General features: G+C 41.0%; 1 protein-coding gene across 1 annotated transcript in view; it reads right to left on the bottom strand.

Annotated features, from left to right (window-relative positions):
• The window catches only part of LOC134670362 (PAN2-PAN3 deadenylation complex catalytic subunit PAN2), a 42,180-nt gene that overhangs the window by 3,342 nt on the left and 21,684 nt on the right, over window positions 1–17,154 (bottom strand). Inside the window, exons 8-22 of the mRNA XM_063528181.1 lie at window positions 16,438–16,590; window positions 15,650–15,746; window positions 15,184–15,279; window positions 13,705–13,806; window positions 12,984–13,065; window positions 12,158–12,309; window positions 10,685–10,831; window positions 9,412–9,529; window positions 7,928–7,954; window positions 7,332–7,468; window positions 3,149–3,324; window positions 2,621–2,705; window positions 2,165–2,256; window positions 1,387–1,495; window positions 691–860 (exon numbers count right to left, since the gene is read on the bottom strand). Of these exons, the coding sequence (XP_063384251.1) occupies window positions 691–860; window positions 1,387–1,495; window positions 2,165–2,256; window positions 2,621–2,705; window positions 3,149–3,324; window positions 7,332–7,468; window positions 7,928–7,954; window positions 9,412–9,529; window positions 10,685–10,831; window positions 12,158–12,309; window positions 12,984–13,065; window positions 13,705–13,806; window positions 15,184–15,279; window positions 15,650–15,746; window positions 16,438–16,590 (1,743 nt within the window). The remainder of the gene's footprint in view (window positions 1–690; window positions 861–1,386; window positions 1,496–2,164; window positions 2,257–2,620; window positions 2,706–3,148; window positions 3,325–7,331; window positions 7,469–7,927; window positions 7,955–9,411; window positions 9,530–10,684; window positions 10,832–12,157; window positions 12,310–12,983; window positions 13,066–13,704; window positions 13,807–15,183; window positions 15,280–15,649; window positions 15,747–16,437; window positions 16,591–17,154) is intronic.

Below are 17,154 nucleotides of genomic sequence, written 5' to 3'. Positions count from 1 at the left end.
GGGGATACGATACTAAAAAAAGTATTACTGACAACTTGAAATTTTTAACTCAGAAAAAAATGGTCGTCACTTTTTATGTCGCTTACCTGACGCCGTTGAACATGTGCCACTCCTCCCCTATCTGCACGTAAGCGACCAGGCTCCAATTTCACCACGGCTACAATTGTCAGTGACATATGTCGAGCGACAATTGTCAAGCGACATTTTACAATTTTATAAAATATTTTCTACAGAAATACTTACAAACATGACAGGCATTTTGCTACAATTGTATATTACAATTATGTTGTGAAACAAGAATTTTTTTTTCTAGTCGACATATTAGTAGAATTGTCGGTGAATCTTGACAGGAAATTAGTTATATGTCGGAATTTCGTTACAATTGTAGTATTTCTTGTGACAATTGTCATAAACTTAGCAAGAGAAATATCTGTTTTTTTCCGATATAATAAACTTTTTTTAAATAATGTAATGATGGTGGCAAACAGCAATACGGCCCGCCCGATGGTAATCGATAACCGTAGCTCATGGATGCCTGTGACGTCAGCAACAGTGATGTTTTACAATTGTCGCACCTGTCACCCTGGTGAAATTGGGGCCAGGTTCTTCGGGTTATCCTCAACGCATATAACGGCAGCTGACAAGTTGTGTTCTTCTCCTGAAATAGTCGTCGCTTGTTATGTCGCTTACCTGACGTCGTTGAACATGTGCCACTCCTCCCCTATCTGCACGTAAGCGACCAGGTTCTTCGGGTTGTCCTCAACGCATATAACGGCAGCTGACAAGTTGTATTCTTCTTCTGAAATGGTCGTCACTTGCTTCTTCTTGTGTTTATCTCGGTTGTCGTTCGATGCCTCGTTCTGGGGGAAAGCAAATTAAATTAAGGTACTTGAGTCATAAATATTTTCTTAATATTGTGCTTTTCTGTTCAGCCTCCCTGGTTACAAAAGAATATTTGCAAATGGAAATATAAACAACAAAAAAATTATGTGAAAATTGTGTGGTGTGTGAATTATGTGGAATTATTAAGAACAAATTAAATTACTTTCTAAGAAAATATTATAATTTCTGTTATTCCTAGTATTTGGGAGGCGTGCGCGGAGCTGAAGCCACGTAGAGGCCCTTTTGACACTTTAATGAAATGTAAGGGGGACACCGAGCAGATGCCTTTGCCCGTGTCATGGGCAGAGGCAATGTACTAGTTTCTCTTTCGATTTCGGTCCGAGTAACTTTTTGATCGCAGAGTTAGATCCGCTGTGTAGATCCGTGGTATGAATAGATTTGAGAGTTTTGTTTGTCAGCTTGAAGTAGGTTAACTGTACATCGGTGGACCTTATTACAAAAGGCATAAGGTCCACGTACAGTTAATAGTGTGGGCGATGGTACCTTATCATTGATAATGACGTCGCCGTCCGACTGCAACCTGATCAGCAGCTGGTGCGGCAACACGCAGTGAGAGTCGGGGCTCTTGGACGAACCTTGGGACGGACTCGGTCTGTAAATGCAAGAAAACTGTGGGTGGGTCAACTGTTTTGACCGTTTGAACGCCACGCCTATCGTATGTGGCGCGTCGTTGTGAACATTGATGGTATGCACGAAGGTTTCAACCCACAGACAAAACATCCTCTTGACTGAGCATAGTCGCGCTACCCCCTCTGCCACGCATACGGTAATTTTACTCCATGTTCGAATCGAAAGTGTCTTTGTGTGACGTCCGTGTCTTTGAACGGACCAATCACGACACGGGATTTCGCTCACCTCGTCCCGCGCACCTCCGCATTTTTGACATCATCGGTTGCATGAAATAATTGCTCTAAACTCGGTCTAGAGGATTTCTAGTCTATGTTTCAACCTTATCCTGATATCAATCGGGCAGTAGCCGCGCGCGTCATTTGACGTCTTTAGCGGTCAGATGATTAACACAAATTAAAATACATAAAACATCTCAAGTATGATTTTTGTAATTACAGATGTGCAAGTTGCGGAAAGTTCCCAAACAGGTAAATTTAATAAAAGCTTAAGTTTTTAAACTATTTCAATCACAACAGTAACTCGAGTCATATCGTTTACAGCACACGTTCATTCATTGACCAATCTTAATCTCTATTTTAATGACATAAGGACTAGCAATAGTCATATTTATAATCCTGTGGATGTAATTTACCTGTCCGGGTGTTTGAACCGGCAGCCCGGCCTCGCACAATGCATGCCGTACCGGCACGGCTTGCCGCTGCTACCGCGTTTTGTTGAGTCCGGCTGAAAATATTACACTTCGGTCAAATCAAACAAAATATACATAGTTGAGACGAGAGTAAATATAGTAATGATAATTAATTCATATATTGTAAATTGCGCCATTTGCGTATATTATGCATTGAGGGTAGCTGTTTCCCAATTATGTATTTCTAAACTGGTTTAGTTGCGGTTTTCTGTAAAAATGGCTCTTAGATAGGTTGAAGATGGCACTGTATTTAATAACTTTGTCGGGTATTTCAAATATATGTAGATTCGTCTTATTTGGTTTGGGTTAGGTTCGAATGAGGAATAATTTTAACGGTTTAGAAGATATTAGCGAACGAAGTTACCTCAATGAATTGTGATTAAAGAAGTACGTAGTTACCGTCTCCTTCGGTGTGCCTTTAGCCCAGTAAGCTTTCTCGTGGGCAGTGACACCGCCACAGTTTATTGCCAATATCGGCGGTAACCTGTAAAAAATATAGATATTTGCGAATTTGGCTTCATTTTTAAATCATTTGGAAGATACGTTCGTGCGGCTCGTTATCTAGAAGATGCCCAATATTTTACGCCCCAACCACATTTCGTACGTGTCTGTTCTGACAATTGTTTACGTAGGGAATAGTCAAGATTTAAGCTCTGGTTTCCTAGAATAGCGGTGCCGTCATATAGCCACCGTCTCTGTATAATATACTACGATATCAACATTACAGCAGCAGCATTACTTACGTTGATGAGACTCATTTCACGGATCATAGCGCACTACTTTGGCTTCATAAGTTGAAAAACCCACATGGAAGATTGGCACGCTGGGCTATGACACTCCAGGATTTCGATTTCGACATCATTCATATAGGTAGCGGCCGTCTCCGCTATATGACTGCACCGGTATCCTAGGAGAAGCAAGGTTTACCGTATGACCCTGCCCTGCTGCTGCGTGGGCGTGAAGCGTGCGCAGTGGTCGCACCAGGCGGGCGTGGCGCGGCGCGGCGCGAGCGAGGCGCGCGCCAGCTCCGCGAAGCCGCGCGCCGCCGCGGCGCCCATCGGGTACTGCAGCGCGCACGCTAGCACGACGGATGACCGCTCCTCCTGCGAGTACAGATGTGACAGGTCAAATAATAATCCGAGTTGAAAATAGTTATCTGGGGTTAAGTCTGTAGGTAGCAACCGATTCCAGACGAGCGTCGAGACAGATACAACGAATATACAAGTGTGTTAACCTTTTCGACGCCGTGTCAGACACAAAAGCTGTCACTCGGACGCCACGTCACCGAAGTGTCAAAACTGAAATTGAACTTTATGCATATGCACGTAGGGCTATGTTGCTCTGTGGTCTGTGACCGATTAATCGGTCTTTGGAGTTGAACCTACGGTGCGGATATATCGGTCTTTAGCGTCCAAAAGATTAAGAGCTATTTATTTCTGCTGCTTACTTTTTAGTAACACGCTCAATAAGAGCGTGTTAATAAAATCAAAGCGAAGAACTTCCACTGTTTCATCTGTCAGTCGCTCTACGCTGTCATTCGAATCGCGAGAACTACATGCGATGCTTTCTCATGTTTATTTACCGTTTTTCCAAAAGTTGTTACTCCTAAATAACTTTTGGCATATGCATATTAAAATTAAAGGCTTAGCAAGAGAGAGGTTATGTGTCTCGTACATTGTACCTCTTTATATAGCTCTTCAAGCACCAGTGGAGCTGGTTTAAAAACTCATCCTCTTACCTAGTTGAAAGAGGGAGACAAATGGTAGATAAATTATATGACGTAGAATACATTTCCCATGTATTTGTATAACCAACAATAATACCTCCTTATTGCACTTCAAGCACCAGTTGAGCTGGTGTCGGCCGATATCGAACAGTTGCGATATGTCCGACTCTTCTCTGTCCACTTGCTGGTTCGGTAGCTCATCCTCGCTGAGTTGAGAGTCTAGACACTTGGTAGATGTAAACTATAGGAGGTAGAATACATTTCCCACATAATATTACCTCCTTATTGCACTTCAAGCAGCGGTTGAGCTGGTGTCGGCCGATAGCGAACAGTTGCGATATGTCCGACTCTTCTCTGTCCACTTGCTGGTTCGGTAGGTCATCCTCGCTGAATTGAGTCTAAACACTTGGTAGATGTAAACTATAGGAGGTAAAATACATTTCCCACATAATATTACCTCCTTATTGCACTTCAAGCAGCGGTTGAGCTGGTGTCGGCCGATAGCGAACAGTTGCGATATGTCCGACTCTAATCTATCCACTTGCTGGTTCGGTAGGTCATCCTCGCTGAGTTGAGAGTCTAGACACTTGGTAGATGTAAACTATAGGAGGTAAAATACATTTCCCACATAATATTACCTCCTTATTGCACTTCAAGCAGCGGTTGAGCTGGTGTCGGCCGATAGCGAACAGTTGCGTTATGTCCGACTCTTCTCTGTCCACTTGCTGGTTCGGTAGCTCATCCTCGCTGAGTTGAGAGTCTAGACACTTGGTAGATGAAAACTATAGGAGGTAAAATACATTTCCCACATAATATTACCTCCTTATTGCACTTCAAGCACCGGTTGAGCTGGTGTCGGCCGATAGCGAACAGTTGCGATATGTCCGACTCTTCTCTGTCCATTTGCTGGTTCGGTAGCTCATCCTCGCTGAATTGAGAGTCTAGACACTTGGTAGATGTAAACTATAGGAGGTAAAATACATTTCCCACATAATATTACCTCCTTATTGCACTTCAAGCAGCGGTTGAGCTGGTGTCGGCCGATAGCGAACAGTTGCGTTATGTCCGACTCTTCTCTGTCCACTTGCTGGTTCGGTAGGTCATCCTCGCTGAATTGAGAGTCTAAACACTTGGTAGATGTAAACTATAGGAGGTAAAATACATTTCCCACATAATATTACCTCCTTATTGCACTTCAAGCAGCGGTTGAGCTGGTGTCGGCCGATAGCGAACAGTTGCGATATGTCCGACTCTTCTCTATCCACTTGCTGGTTCGGTAGGTCATCCTCGCTGAGTTGAGAGTCTAGACACTTGGTAGATGTAAACTATAGGAGGTAAAATACATTTCCCACATAATATTACCTCCTTATTGCACTTCAAGCACCGGTTGAGCTGGTGTCGGCCGATAGCGAACAGTTGCGATATGTCCGACTCTTCTCTGTCCACTTGCTGGTTCGGTAGCTCATCCTCGCTGAATTGAGAGTCTAGACACTTGGTAGATGTAAACTATAGGAGGTAAAATACATTTCCCACATAATATTACCTCCTTATTGCACTTCAAGCAGCGGTTGAGCTGGTGTCGGCCGATAGCGAACAGTTGCGTTATGTCCGACTCTTCTCTGTCCACTTGCTGGTTCGGTAGCTCATCCTCGCTGAGTTGAGAGTCTAGACACTTGGTAGATGTAAACTATAGGAGGTAAAATACATTTCCCACATAATATTACCTCCTTATTGCACTTCAAGCACCGGTTGAGCTGGTGTCGGCCGATAGCGAACAGTTGCGATATGTCCGACTCTTCTCTGTCCACTTGCTGGTTCGGTAGGTCATCCTCGCTGAATTGAGAGTCTAAACACTTGGTAGATGTAAACTAGAGGAGGTAAAATACATTTCCCACATAATATTACCTCCTTATTGCACTTCAAGCAGCGGTTGAGCTGGTGTCGGCCGATAGCGAACAGTTGCGATAAGGACTGTATCGTTTATTATAAATACAGATAAAACCTGGTCTAACTGTTGACGTGTGTATTATTTTGTATTACTATGTTCTTAAGGTATAATCTGGGGGTATTTTTAAGACATATCTGATATAAGAATGTTTTACATTTATTTTATTTTAGGGACTTTATGATGATTTTAATACCTTCTAGCAAATGTAATTCGGACAAGCCTATCGAGCTTAATTTGAGACTATTTCACCGATTCCTTAGTACGATTTAAAGAAACAAAAGGTTAATATGCTGCCAAAATATGCCATCTAAGTGTCCTTTTCATGATTGCTCAATTGAACATCCACAGAATAAATGTGGTGTATTTTATCTTTACATGAAAACGACTTTTTATGCAACATTTTGGATTCCCGTCAATTTCTGACGCCAGGGAAATGACGGAAACAGCTAAAAGAATCTACCGAAATCCAAAGCCTAACGGACATTCATGGCGTTGAACCATGGCTAGAACAGGTCGATAGAAACGCTCCATGATGGTTATATTGTATACCAAAGTCGGGGTTGTCGTAAGTAACATGCCATATTTTCAAAAAGGCCACCAAGCACAGATCCAAAACTTTTTTTCCAACTAAAAGAAATGATTAGACTATGCCCAGATGTTTCGCTTTACGAATCATATGTAATTGCTGTTTACATAGTACGATTTTTTTTGTGTAATACTTATCTTGTTCGCAAACCGTAAATTTTCTTGTAGTATTTGTCCGAAATCGTTGTAGTTACTCGGGAGGATTGGGTAAATATTGTCCAAACCATATGCTTTACGTGATCTCCCAGGACGAAATGTTACTTATTATTAAAGCACTAATTAAACTATATGTGTAATTTTTTAATAAAAACATAATACCAGAAAAAACGGCTAAGTAAAGTTGTATTTATAATAAACGATACAGTCCTTATGTCCGACTCTTCTCTGTCCACTTGCTGGTTCGGTAGGTCATCCTCGCTGAATTGAGAGTCTAAACACTTGGTAGATGTAAACTATAGGAGGTAAAATACATTTCCCACATAATATTACCTCCTTATTGCACTTCAAGCAGCGGTTGAGCTGGTGTCGGCCGATAGCGAACAGTTGCGATATGTCCGACTCTTCTCTATCCACCTGCTGGTTCGGTAGCTCATCCTCGCTGAGTTGAGAGTCTAGACACTTGGTAGATGTAAACTATAGGAGGTAGAATACATTTCCCACATAATATTACCTCCTTATTGCACTTCAAGCACCGGTTGAGCTGGTGTCGGCCGATAGCGAACAGTTGCGATATGTCCGACTCTTCTCTGTCCACTTGCTGGTTCGGTAGGTCATCCTCGCTGAGTTGAGGGTCTAGACACTTGGTAGATGTAAACTATAGGAGGTTGAATACATTTCCCACATAATATTACCTCCTTATTGCACTTCAAGCAGCGGTTGAGCTGGTGTCGGCCGATAGCGAAGAGCTGGGATATGTCCGACTCTTCTCTATCCACTTGTTGGTTTGGTAGCTCGTCGTTCACCTTGTTGAGTTGAGAGTCTGGAGATACTGAGAAAATAATGATATTAGTCTGTCATACATAAAGACAAGGATAAACGATTGAATTATTAGGGTTCCGTACCCAAAGGGTAAAACGGGACCCTATTACTAAGACTTCGCTGTCCGTCCGTCCGTCCGTCCGTCTGTCACCAGGCTGTATCTCACGAACCGTGATAGCTAGACAGTTGAAATTTTCACAGATGATGTATTTCTGTTGCCGCTATAACAACAAATACTAAAAACAGAATAAAATAAAGATTTAAATGGGGCTCCCATACAACAAACGTGATTTTTAACCAAAGTTAAGCAACGTCGGAAGTGGTCAGTACTTGGATGGGTGACCGTTTTTTTTTTGCTTTTTTTTTGTTTTTTTTTGCATTATGGTACGGAACCCTTCGTGCGCGAGTCCGACTCGCACTTGCCCGGTTTTTTTTTACAACTTTTAATCTTGACATGTATAGTTGTTACCTGAATATTCCACAGGTCCAAATAAGGCTGCATGTACAACATTTACTGCATTAAACGTTAATATAATATTAAATTTTGGACAGGACAGCCGACAGGTTATAACTGGGTCGATCAACTATTTCTTGTTGTTATTCTGTCCCATCAGCCAAGAGACAATAGTAGCATAGTTTGTTAGAAGAACTGGTGCACCATGTTCTACAAACGTGCTGAGTAGGTGTCCCATAATAGAAAGGCCTTATAACAAATTCAAGTTTGGTTCATTTAAATACAGACTATATTTGTCTTACAAAAGAGAGCCATTCGTTCTATATATAATTTAAGGGTGCGTGAATCATTAAGAGAACTTTTTAAAGAAATTAATATTTTAACTGTAGCTTCCCAATACATATATGATAGTATTATTTATGTTGTTAAGAATCTAGACTCCTTCACTAAGAATTCTGATGTCCATAACTATAATACTAGAATAAAAATAAGCTTGCTATCAGAAAGTTTCGTGTTCGTAAAGTACAGAAGTCATTCGTTGGGCAATGCATTCATTTTTATAACAAGTTACCTGAGGATGCTTTAAGATTACCCTTTCCAGCTCTTAAGAATTACTTAAAAAAGTCATTGATGTTGAAGGCTTATTACAGAGTCGAGGACTACTTGACAGACAAACATGCATGGTCCAAACCAGAAACTGTAATAACGACAAGTAGCAATTAAAAACATTGTATTATGTGTAGAGTTAAAGGTGACTCAGCTCAGGTAAGAAAGCACATCAAATTGTATGAAAGCATCTCATAACAATCAGTTAGATTCATATAATATGTATTCTCATTTCTTCTATTGATTTTATTTTCTTTTCCTTTTGTAAGATTTGATTTGTTTTCTGAAAGAGCTACGTATTTGTGATTTCATGTGCATATATGTTTATTTTTTATATCAAATTCTATAAAGTTATGTACTCACTGAGTATAATTGCATGAATTCTATAGTAATTTAAATTGTATTAATTACTCGTAATGCATGTTAATTATAAGATGTAATAATGTTTTGAAAAGATGTGTCCCGCCGAGTTTGTTGCCGGTCCCATATTGGGATACCCTCCTCCAATTGAGGGGGGATTTAAATCTTCTCGGGGCAGAGGTGTACGGTTGGAGCCGGTAAAGGTTTATTTGACGTTCATAAGCGCATTGTAATATGCCTACTTGAATAAACTATTTTTTATCTTATCTTTTATCTTATCTTTTACGAAAAAACTAGTATTTTAGGAGTGACACAGGAGACCGTAACCATGGCAACTAGTGACAAGAAAAAGTTGATTCACCCAACTGACATTGAGAATAATATCAGCTATGGCTTTCTATCCGCATAAGTGCATTAACATAACACCCTGTACTAATAGTAGAGCTATTCAGGTGAATTTATCGGGTTGGGGTGTTGCGAGTGAAAAAACTTCACCTGATATTACAAGTGTGATGACAATATTAACATGATACCTTCTTCCTGACTCAGGTTATGCCAACCGTCTTCTCTCGGCTCGCCATCTTCAAACTCAGTGCTGGGTCCGAGGAACTCCAGCTCTGCGTATTGATATTCTTCCGGATATCCATTCACCTGTTTGGGATTTAAATGATTAAGCATTCAGTCATGTTTTTTAAAATACAAATATATTATATCTAGTATTTTATGTTGCAGTTTGCGAGAGCTCAAAAAAAGCGGGAGATGCATCCACAACAGAGCACAATATAGGCACTTTAAGCATCATTTGAGAGCCATAGAACGACTCCATTAAATATTTTAAACTTTCGCGTTTTCAATACATATTAACTCACATTATAGACGGGTCTAACGCGAATTATATTCAATTACCTTGATTTACCGACGTTTCGACACACGTTTTGCTGGGACATCAGTCACCCGCGACCACGACCAGTGAAACCTGTGTCGAAACGTCGGTAAATCAAGGTAATTGAATATAATTCGCGTTAGACCCGTCTATAATGTGAGTTAATATGACTCCATTAAATATTTACTTGTGGCGTTTTGTCGAGCTAAACGTTATAAATGGAGGTTATAAAATAAGTTCATTCGTCTAAATATTCCATTATGTTCCATTTGTTTTTGTTGGACCCTCGCTATTATCAAAGAGGTTTTCGGAATTTATGTACTAAACATCATTTGATACCAGTAGCTTGTCAGAGACGGAGTTATCCCATAGAAACCCTGTTTACTCTTCGGATTGGACGGTCAAAGGGCAGACACTTTCGTAAAAAGCTTACAGTTATTTTCCATCGTATTTTCACGGAAACTTACGATCGTGTCTTGCTATTTCAGTCAGTCTCAGTACAAAAAGTACGGCTGAGGTCGACTGAAGTAGCTTGACAAATACGACCGGTCTGGCCTAGTGGATATGGGTAGTGACCCTGCCTGCGAAGCTGATGGTCCTGGGTTCGAATGCTAGTAAGGGCATGTATTTGTGTGATGAATACAGATATTTGTTCCTGAGTCATGGGTGTTTTCTATGCATAAAAGTATGTATTTATCTATATAAGTATATTTATATCGTCGTCTAGTACCCATAGTACAAGCTACGCTTAGTTTTGGGCTAGGTCGATTTGCGTAAGATGTCCCCAATATTTTTTTTTTTGAGTGTAATTACGATGGAAAACTTTTGCACTGCATCTGGGCTATAACTACGCCTTCATTGGAGTAAAAGAGAAAGACCCCCGCAATTTGCGAATTTCGTTTTTCGCGGTAGCCCCTCCGTACCTGTGTGGCGGGTGCGATGATGGGAGCTGGCACGCTCCCCCTTGTTTTGGGGGGAGAACTGTTAGCGAGTAGTGCCATCTCCTTTTCCTTCTTCCGTGTTTCCAGGATTTCGTAGTGCATCTGGTGGAGTATGAAACGGTTCCAGCTCTGAAAAAATAATGTAGTGATCATAGCCAATAGGCTCATAATTTCATAGTTATCACTTGTTACCGACTAATTCAAACTGTCATAACATAAGGATTCGTTATCTGAAGAGCTCAGAGGCAAAGGCAGAGTTTAACATAAGCAGTAATCTATTCTATTGTAATTGTAGTCATTATCGATTAAAAATAAGTTTTTGGCAAAAATTTCATTTTTGGTACAAGCTTTTATCGCTGACTGTACTTTTTTTACACAGGCAATTAATACTCATCGAGACAATTCTAAAAACCCCAAACACAATTAGGTTTCGTTGTTTTATCACAGAGTTCCTATGGCCACCTCCGGTCTCCATCATCAGATCAGCTCGATGACACCATAATATTGCATTGTCACCCGACTTACATATGTATGCAAAATTTCAATTCAAGCGGAAACCGGGAAGTGGATCAAATTTAACTTGCAAGATTTGATTACAGACCGACAGACAACGGTCAGGTGAAAGTAAATAAAAGCTTGTAATGAAAGTAAATAAAAGCTTGTAATGACACGATTTTTCGCTCGAAATGGTACGAGTAATTCGTATCACGCCATTCATTTTCCCGTTAGAACATGTTGTACAGCCGACGTCAAAGATATGTTTACATTTTTCGCCTTATTACAAAGGCATAAGGTGCAAAAGTGTAAACATATCTTTGACGTCGACTGTACCTACTTCTCGAATTTATGACCTGTATCAAGGCCTGGAGATTCTGCGAATCCCGTCTGTCGGGAAGAATAAGGCCCAAGGTGGCGGCCTCGGGTACGGTGCGGAAGGCTCGAAGGAAATTAGCTGCCTGACAAGCCTGAGACTGAGATTTCTATAGTTTGTTTTTTTAGCATTAGAAAGAACTTCGCAGAAGTAAACTTTTGGTTCCAAATCCGACACTTATAGCGGTAATAATTTGAAGTAAATTATATGTATTGACCATGCTACATTAGATAATTCAATAATTATTAACAATTAAAAAGCCTGCACTGCACGCTTCTGTGGAGTTCTTCAAAAAAACGAACTATACTCTGTTCCTGTAGGTTAAAGGAGCAGGGTTAGACTGACCAGATATTTTGCTTTGTACCTGTATCAAGGCCTGGAGATCCTGCGAATCCTGCCGGTCGGGTAGGATGAGGCCTAAAGCGGCGGCCTCGGGTACGGTGCGGAAGGCTCGAAGGAAATTAACTTGCCTGACAAGCCTGAGACTGAGATTTCTACTCTGTTCCTGTATGCTAGTTTCTTGCGCCCGTATATTCTGAGGTTAAAGGAATAGGGTTAGACTGACCAGATATTTTGCTTTGTACCTGTATCAAGGCCTGGAGATCCTGCGAATCCTGCCGGTCGGGTAGGATGAGGCCTAAAGCGGCGGCCTCGGGTACGGTACGGAAGGCTCGTAAGAAGTTCGCTGCTTGACAAGCTGCCCCGCCAGATGAGTCGAGCATTCGAAACAGGAAGCCTAAATACAACAAATTAAATTTAAGAATATATACACGAAAAACAGGAGTCTCACAAGGAGATAAAATAGAGGCACGAAACGGAATGTTATTTGTTAGATAGACCCAAGGCGTTAGTTTATTTCCTTTGTGTGTGGTAGAACCACCTAAGCTTAAGTAAAAAACAAACAACTACGGGCAAGGGCATCACAAAAAACGTTTGTTATGCCTAGCCTCGTAAGGCCCTACTATAGGCGGCAGCATAGGAGCCGTCAGATTTTTGACGCGAGGCGTAAATGTGTCATGCTTCCGATGTAGCCTACAAGATGGCAGAAATTACTATGCACAAGGAAACGTACCGACGAGAACGGTAGATGGTAGCACTTGCTTTGGCAATGTACATGTGCACATATGTTTCCTATTCAAGCCACAAGGTGGCAGACCCTCTAACGCGCACGGTCCTTATCACAATCTACACTCCACTTCAATCTAATTAGAACCTTTCATGAACCAAATAAAGTAGCATTTCTTTTGTCTCATTGCTTCTCAAACAAACGAAATTAATCCCAATCTACTATACAACAAGGTTCAAATTAAAAATAGGCAAATATTGAGAAAACGTTTATTAAGATAATGGAGTCGTGTCAATGAAAGATTAGAATAACTGGTTTAGACGATAACAAAAGTGGGTACTTACCTAATTCACAGCTGAGACAGAACTCTTTAGCGCAAGTGTGGGCCAGCAAGGTTGCTTTCACAGCTGGAGTGTAGTACAGAACCTGAAAAAATTATGTAATGCTTTTCAGTTTATATCAGTCAGGAGATAAATTAAATGCACAAAACAGAATTTTCTACTTTCTAAAAATCTTCCCTTCCCCCAGTCTTCCATAAAAAGAAACGCAAAATTGTTTACCTTTTTTATAATGCTAAAAAAAGAAGTATAGGCATTATGAAAATGGATAGCGATTTAAGACGAAACAGGAGTTCAGTTTTAAATATTTTAGGTAAATATACCCGTCACGCTAACGGAAGCGGCTCCTAAAACTAGTGCGATAAGGACAAGGAATTTTCCTCCTCCAAAACTTAACCAATCCTAACCAAACTTGGAAATCTAAATGATTATGAAATTATCTGTGTCGGACCGTTTTGCTTTTTTGGCTAATTGATATAAGTTTTGAATACTACGCCTCTCATTGCGGCATAGTCAATTAGGTCATTTTGGCCATTTTTGAAGGGCTCTAGCGCCTTAAAAAACAAAAATATCAAAAAAAGCAAAACGGTCCGACACAGATATTGACAATATTAATCTGTGTTGAAAAAATCATTGCTCTAACATCAAAACCCACGGAGGAAACAGTCGAGTACGTTTGTATCGATAAATGACCACTCCTGTTGGCTCTTAAGTTTATATTTATTACCTGAAGCATGGAGTTGCAATACGAATTGGGTAAAATAGCTTCTAATCCGGGGAAGCCGGGCTTGTTGCTAGTTTCACTATCTTGCTTGTAACGGCCATCAGTCTGAAAAAATATTGTAAGATATAATTCTTGTTAGGTAACACTAAATGGTATTAAATTTTATAATCAATAAGTTTTTGGCAAACATTTCATTTTTGGTACAAGCTTTTATCGCTGACTGTACTTTTCTTAAGACAGACAACTAATACTCATCGAGACATTTCTAAAAATCCCTAACACAATTAGGTTGCGTTGTTTCATCACGGAGTTCCTATGGCCACCTGCTTTTTCCATCATCAGATCAGCTCGATGACACCATAATATTGCATTGTCATCCGATTTATACATGCATGCAAAATTTCAGTTCAATCGGAAACCGGGAAGTGGATCAAATTTAACTTGCAAGATTTTATTACAGACACAACGGTCAGGTGAAAGTAAATAAAAGCTTGTAAGAATCATTTATTGTCAGGCCACAAAGGCCCTTTGATACATACCTTACAGACACTTTAATATACATACAATAACAATAATCTTAATAACAATGCCTGCTGAGACCGGTTCATGGGTGTCTATTGTTGCACCTGCGAACGGGTTCCAGCAGGCGTTCTACATGACATTAAAGCTCTCCAAGGGGCCTCTACGTGTTGGATCTGTGTCCCCACGCAAGCCTATCAAAAAACCGGGATTATAGGCCCGTGATATCCAAGGAGATACAATCTTAATAATAAGCGCTGGTGGCCTAGCGATAAGAGCGTGCGACTTTCAATCCGGAGGTCGCGGGTTCAAACCCCGGCTCGTACCAATGAGTTTTTCGGAACTTATGTACGAAATATCATTTGATATTTGCCAGTCGCTTTTCGGTGAAGGAAAACATCGTGAGGAAACCGGACTAATCCCAATAAGACCTAGTTTCCCCTCTAGGTTGGAAGGTCAGATGGCAATCGCTTTCGTAAAAACTAGTGCCTACGTCAAATAATGGGATTAGTTGTCAAGCGGACCCCAGGCTCCCATGAGCCGTGGCAACATGCCGGGATAACGCCAGGAAGAAGAGAAGACAATAACAATAATCTTAAAATCTGTCTTTTTTTGCTGAGTGATGTTTTTAAAATTAGTTTTTAGTCGTATGTTGTTTGTTGTATTGCTGATTAATATTGTGTCAGAAGATGTATCCCTAAACCTTTGGTTTCCTAGGAGAGCGGTGACGTCATTAGGGTTTCCGCTCGAGAATTCTCGAGGCGAGAAATCTCGAGAAAATTGAACTTCGTCGAAATGAAAAATAAAAACTCCATGCCTTGAGAACTCGAGAAATAAATCTCGTTTATTCTCGAAAAGTTTTAGTAGAAGCATAATTAAGAATTTAATAATAGAATATGCTGGAATAACTTACGTTTTTATATTTCTGTTAACGCGCCCGTATCTTGAATTTCAATAGCGTACCTTTTGATAGTGCTTTGGCACGGGTTGGTTCGTGAATTTGTTTTCTGTCACTTTGGCAGCGAAGAGGTCTTCCAGAGTGTCTTCTATGTAGGGCATCTGAAACAATAAACACGTACCCAAAGGGTAAAAACGGGACCCTATTACTAAGATTCCGCTGTCTGTCCGTACGTCTGTCTGTCACGGTTGAAATTTTCACAGATGATATATTTATGTTCCCGCTATGACATCAAATATGAAAAACAGAATATATTTAATATTTAAGTGGGGCTCCCATACAACAAACGTGATTTTTTTGCCGTTTTTTGCGGAATGGTACAGAACCCTTCGTGCGCGAGTCCGACTCGCACTTGTCCGGTTTTTATAATATACGTTATTCTACGACATAATTGGCCAATAATGATATTGGGGTCATGATTTTTATAGGGTAACAAAAGGAAATAATCTTAAATAAATTACATATAGTTACCTGGTTTCTTTTGAAAGTTCTAGGGTTTGGAGCGTAACCGATCGGACCCTGCATTTTCATGGTGTTGAGGACCTCTGGGTCTATCGGTTTTGATTTCCTGTGGGACGGTAAAATTGTTAACAGAAAATCATTGGTCACTGTGGAATTGACTATTACCTTATGAGTGTTTTAGCGTTGTCCGATTCGATATCGGATGTCGGAAGGAAGTAAAAATGTAAGATATGTGCTTCTCTGTATTTATTTATCCATTTAATAAATCATTATTACTAAAAACGATAAATAACGCAAAAAAGGCGGACTTAATGCCAATGGCACTCTCCTGCGGCCGTTTTTGTCATAGGCGCCTTCCAACATTTTTCTGTGTCATTCTAATTACGCCTTCATTGGAGTAAAAGAGAAAGATCCCCGATTCCCCGCAATTTGCGAATTTCGGTTTTCGCGGTAGCCCTTCTGATGACTACGCGGACGTAGGATCCTACATCCGATATCGGATCGGACAATGTGAAAACTGTCTAATTGTGATCGTGACATAAACTATCCTGATCGAACGGTGAGGCTGGTGAGACGATTTCTTCTGAACAATGAAAGGCCAAGCCACACCGGCTTGCGTGTACGTGACGTGCGTGTGTGCGTGCGCTAAAATGTTGGAGCCGCACACGCACACGTCACGCAAGCGGCGTGCCGCCTCTCATAAGAATCTGTATACTACAACGCCGCACGCGCACGTGCACGTCACGCACACGCAACCGGTGTGCACAGGCCGTAAGTGATATAGCACTGGTACAAACCTGTATCCCTTCCTAAAGAAGGCGGGGGGTAGTTCGTTGAACCACCTCGGGCCGGCGGCTAGCGGGGGGAGGGGCACGGACGAGAACTGGAAGGTGGCGTCGGTGGGGCCCGCGAAGGGAAGGTTCGGAGGGGCGTCGGCGAACTCTGTGGCTCTGCAAAGTATTAAATCATGAGATTCATGAGTTTCACTAAAAAGCACGGCGTTCAGCTTGACGTCGGAGATCGTGAATTCAATGAGACTTATATCTGTCTGCGGCCGATCGTAAGATCAGGCAGATCGTAATGTTCCTGTGTATTGTTTTGAGGATATAGTTACATTAAACCAATATAAAGGTAAGATAGGTTCGTTAGGTTGCTTCAGATGCCCGAAGGGCAAACTGCCCAGAAATAGGAGCCCCGCTACCGGGGCTCCGTCGACTCAGGGAACGAGTGAAAGATTTTCACGTTTCACGATATGCCTATGAATGTCACGATATGCCTGATCTTACGATCGGCCGCCGACATATCGACCGGGATATGGACCGTGATTATCTTTTATATTGTTTTCGAACTCCCGATCTTTCGACGCAGAAACACCAAAGACAACAAAATAATAAAACAACACTAGTAATTTAAATTCGTTATAAATATAACTCTAAATTATAATTGTGTTATCCAATCATATCCAGTGCAATATAAAACTAGTTTAAATAGGAGAATTTGAAGAAGAGCACAAT

This window comes from Cydia fagiglandana, chromosome 13, assembly GCF_963556715.1.
Source record: "Cydia fagiglandana chromosome 13, ilCydFagi1.1, whole genome shotgun sequence".
NCBI lineage: Eukaryota > Metazoa > Arthropoda > Insecta > Lepidoptera > Tortricidae > Cydia > Cydia fagiglandana.
The sequence above is the reverse complement of the archived record's forward strand: the minus strand, read 5'-3'. Positions and strand labels throughout refer to the sequence as shown.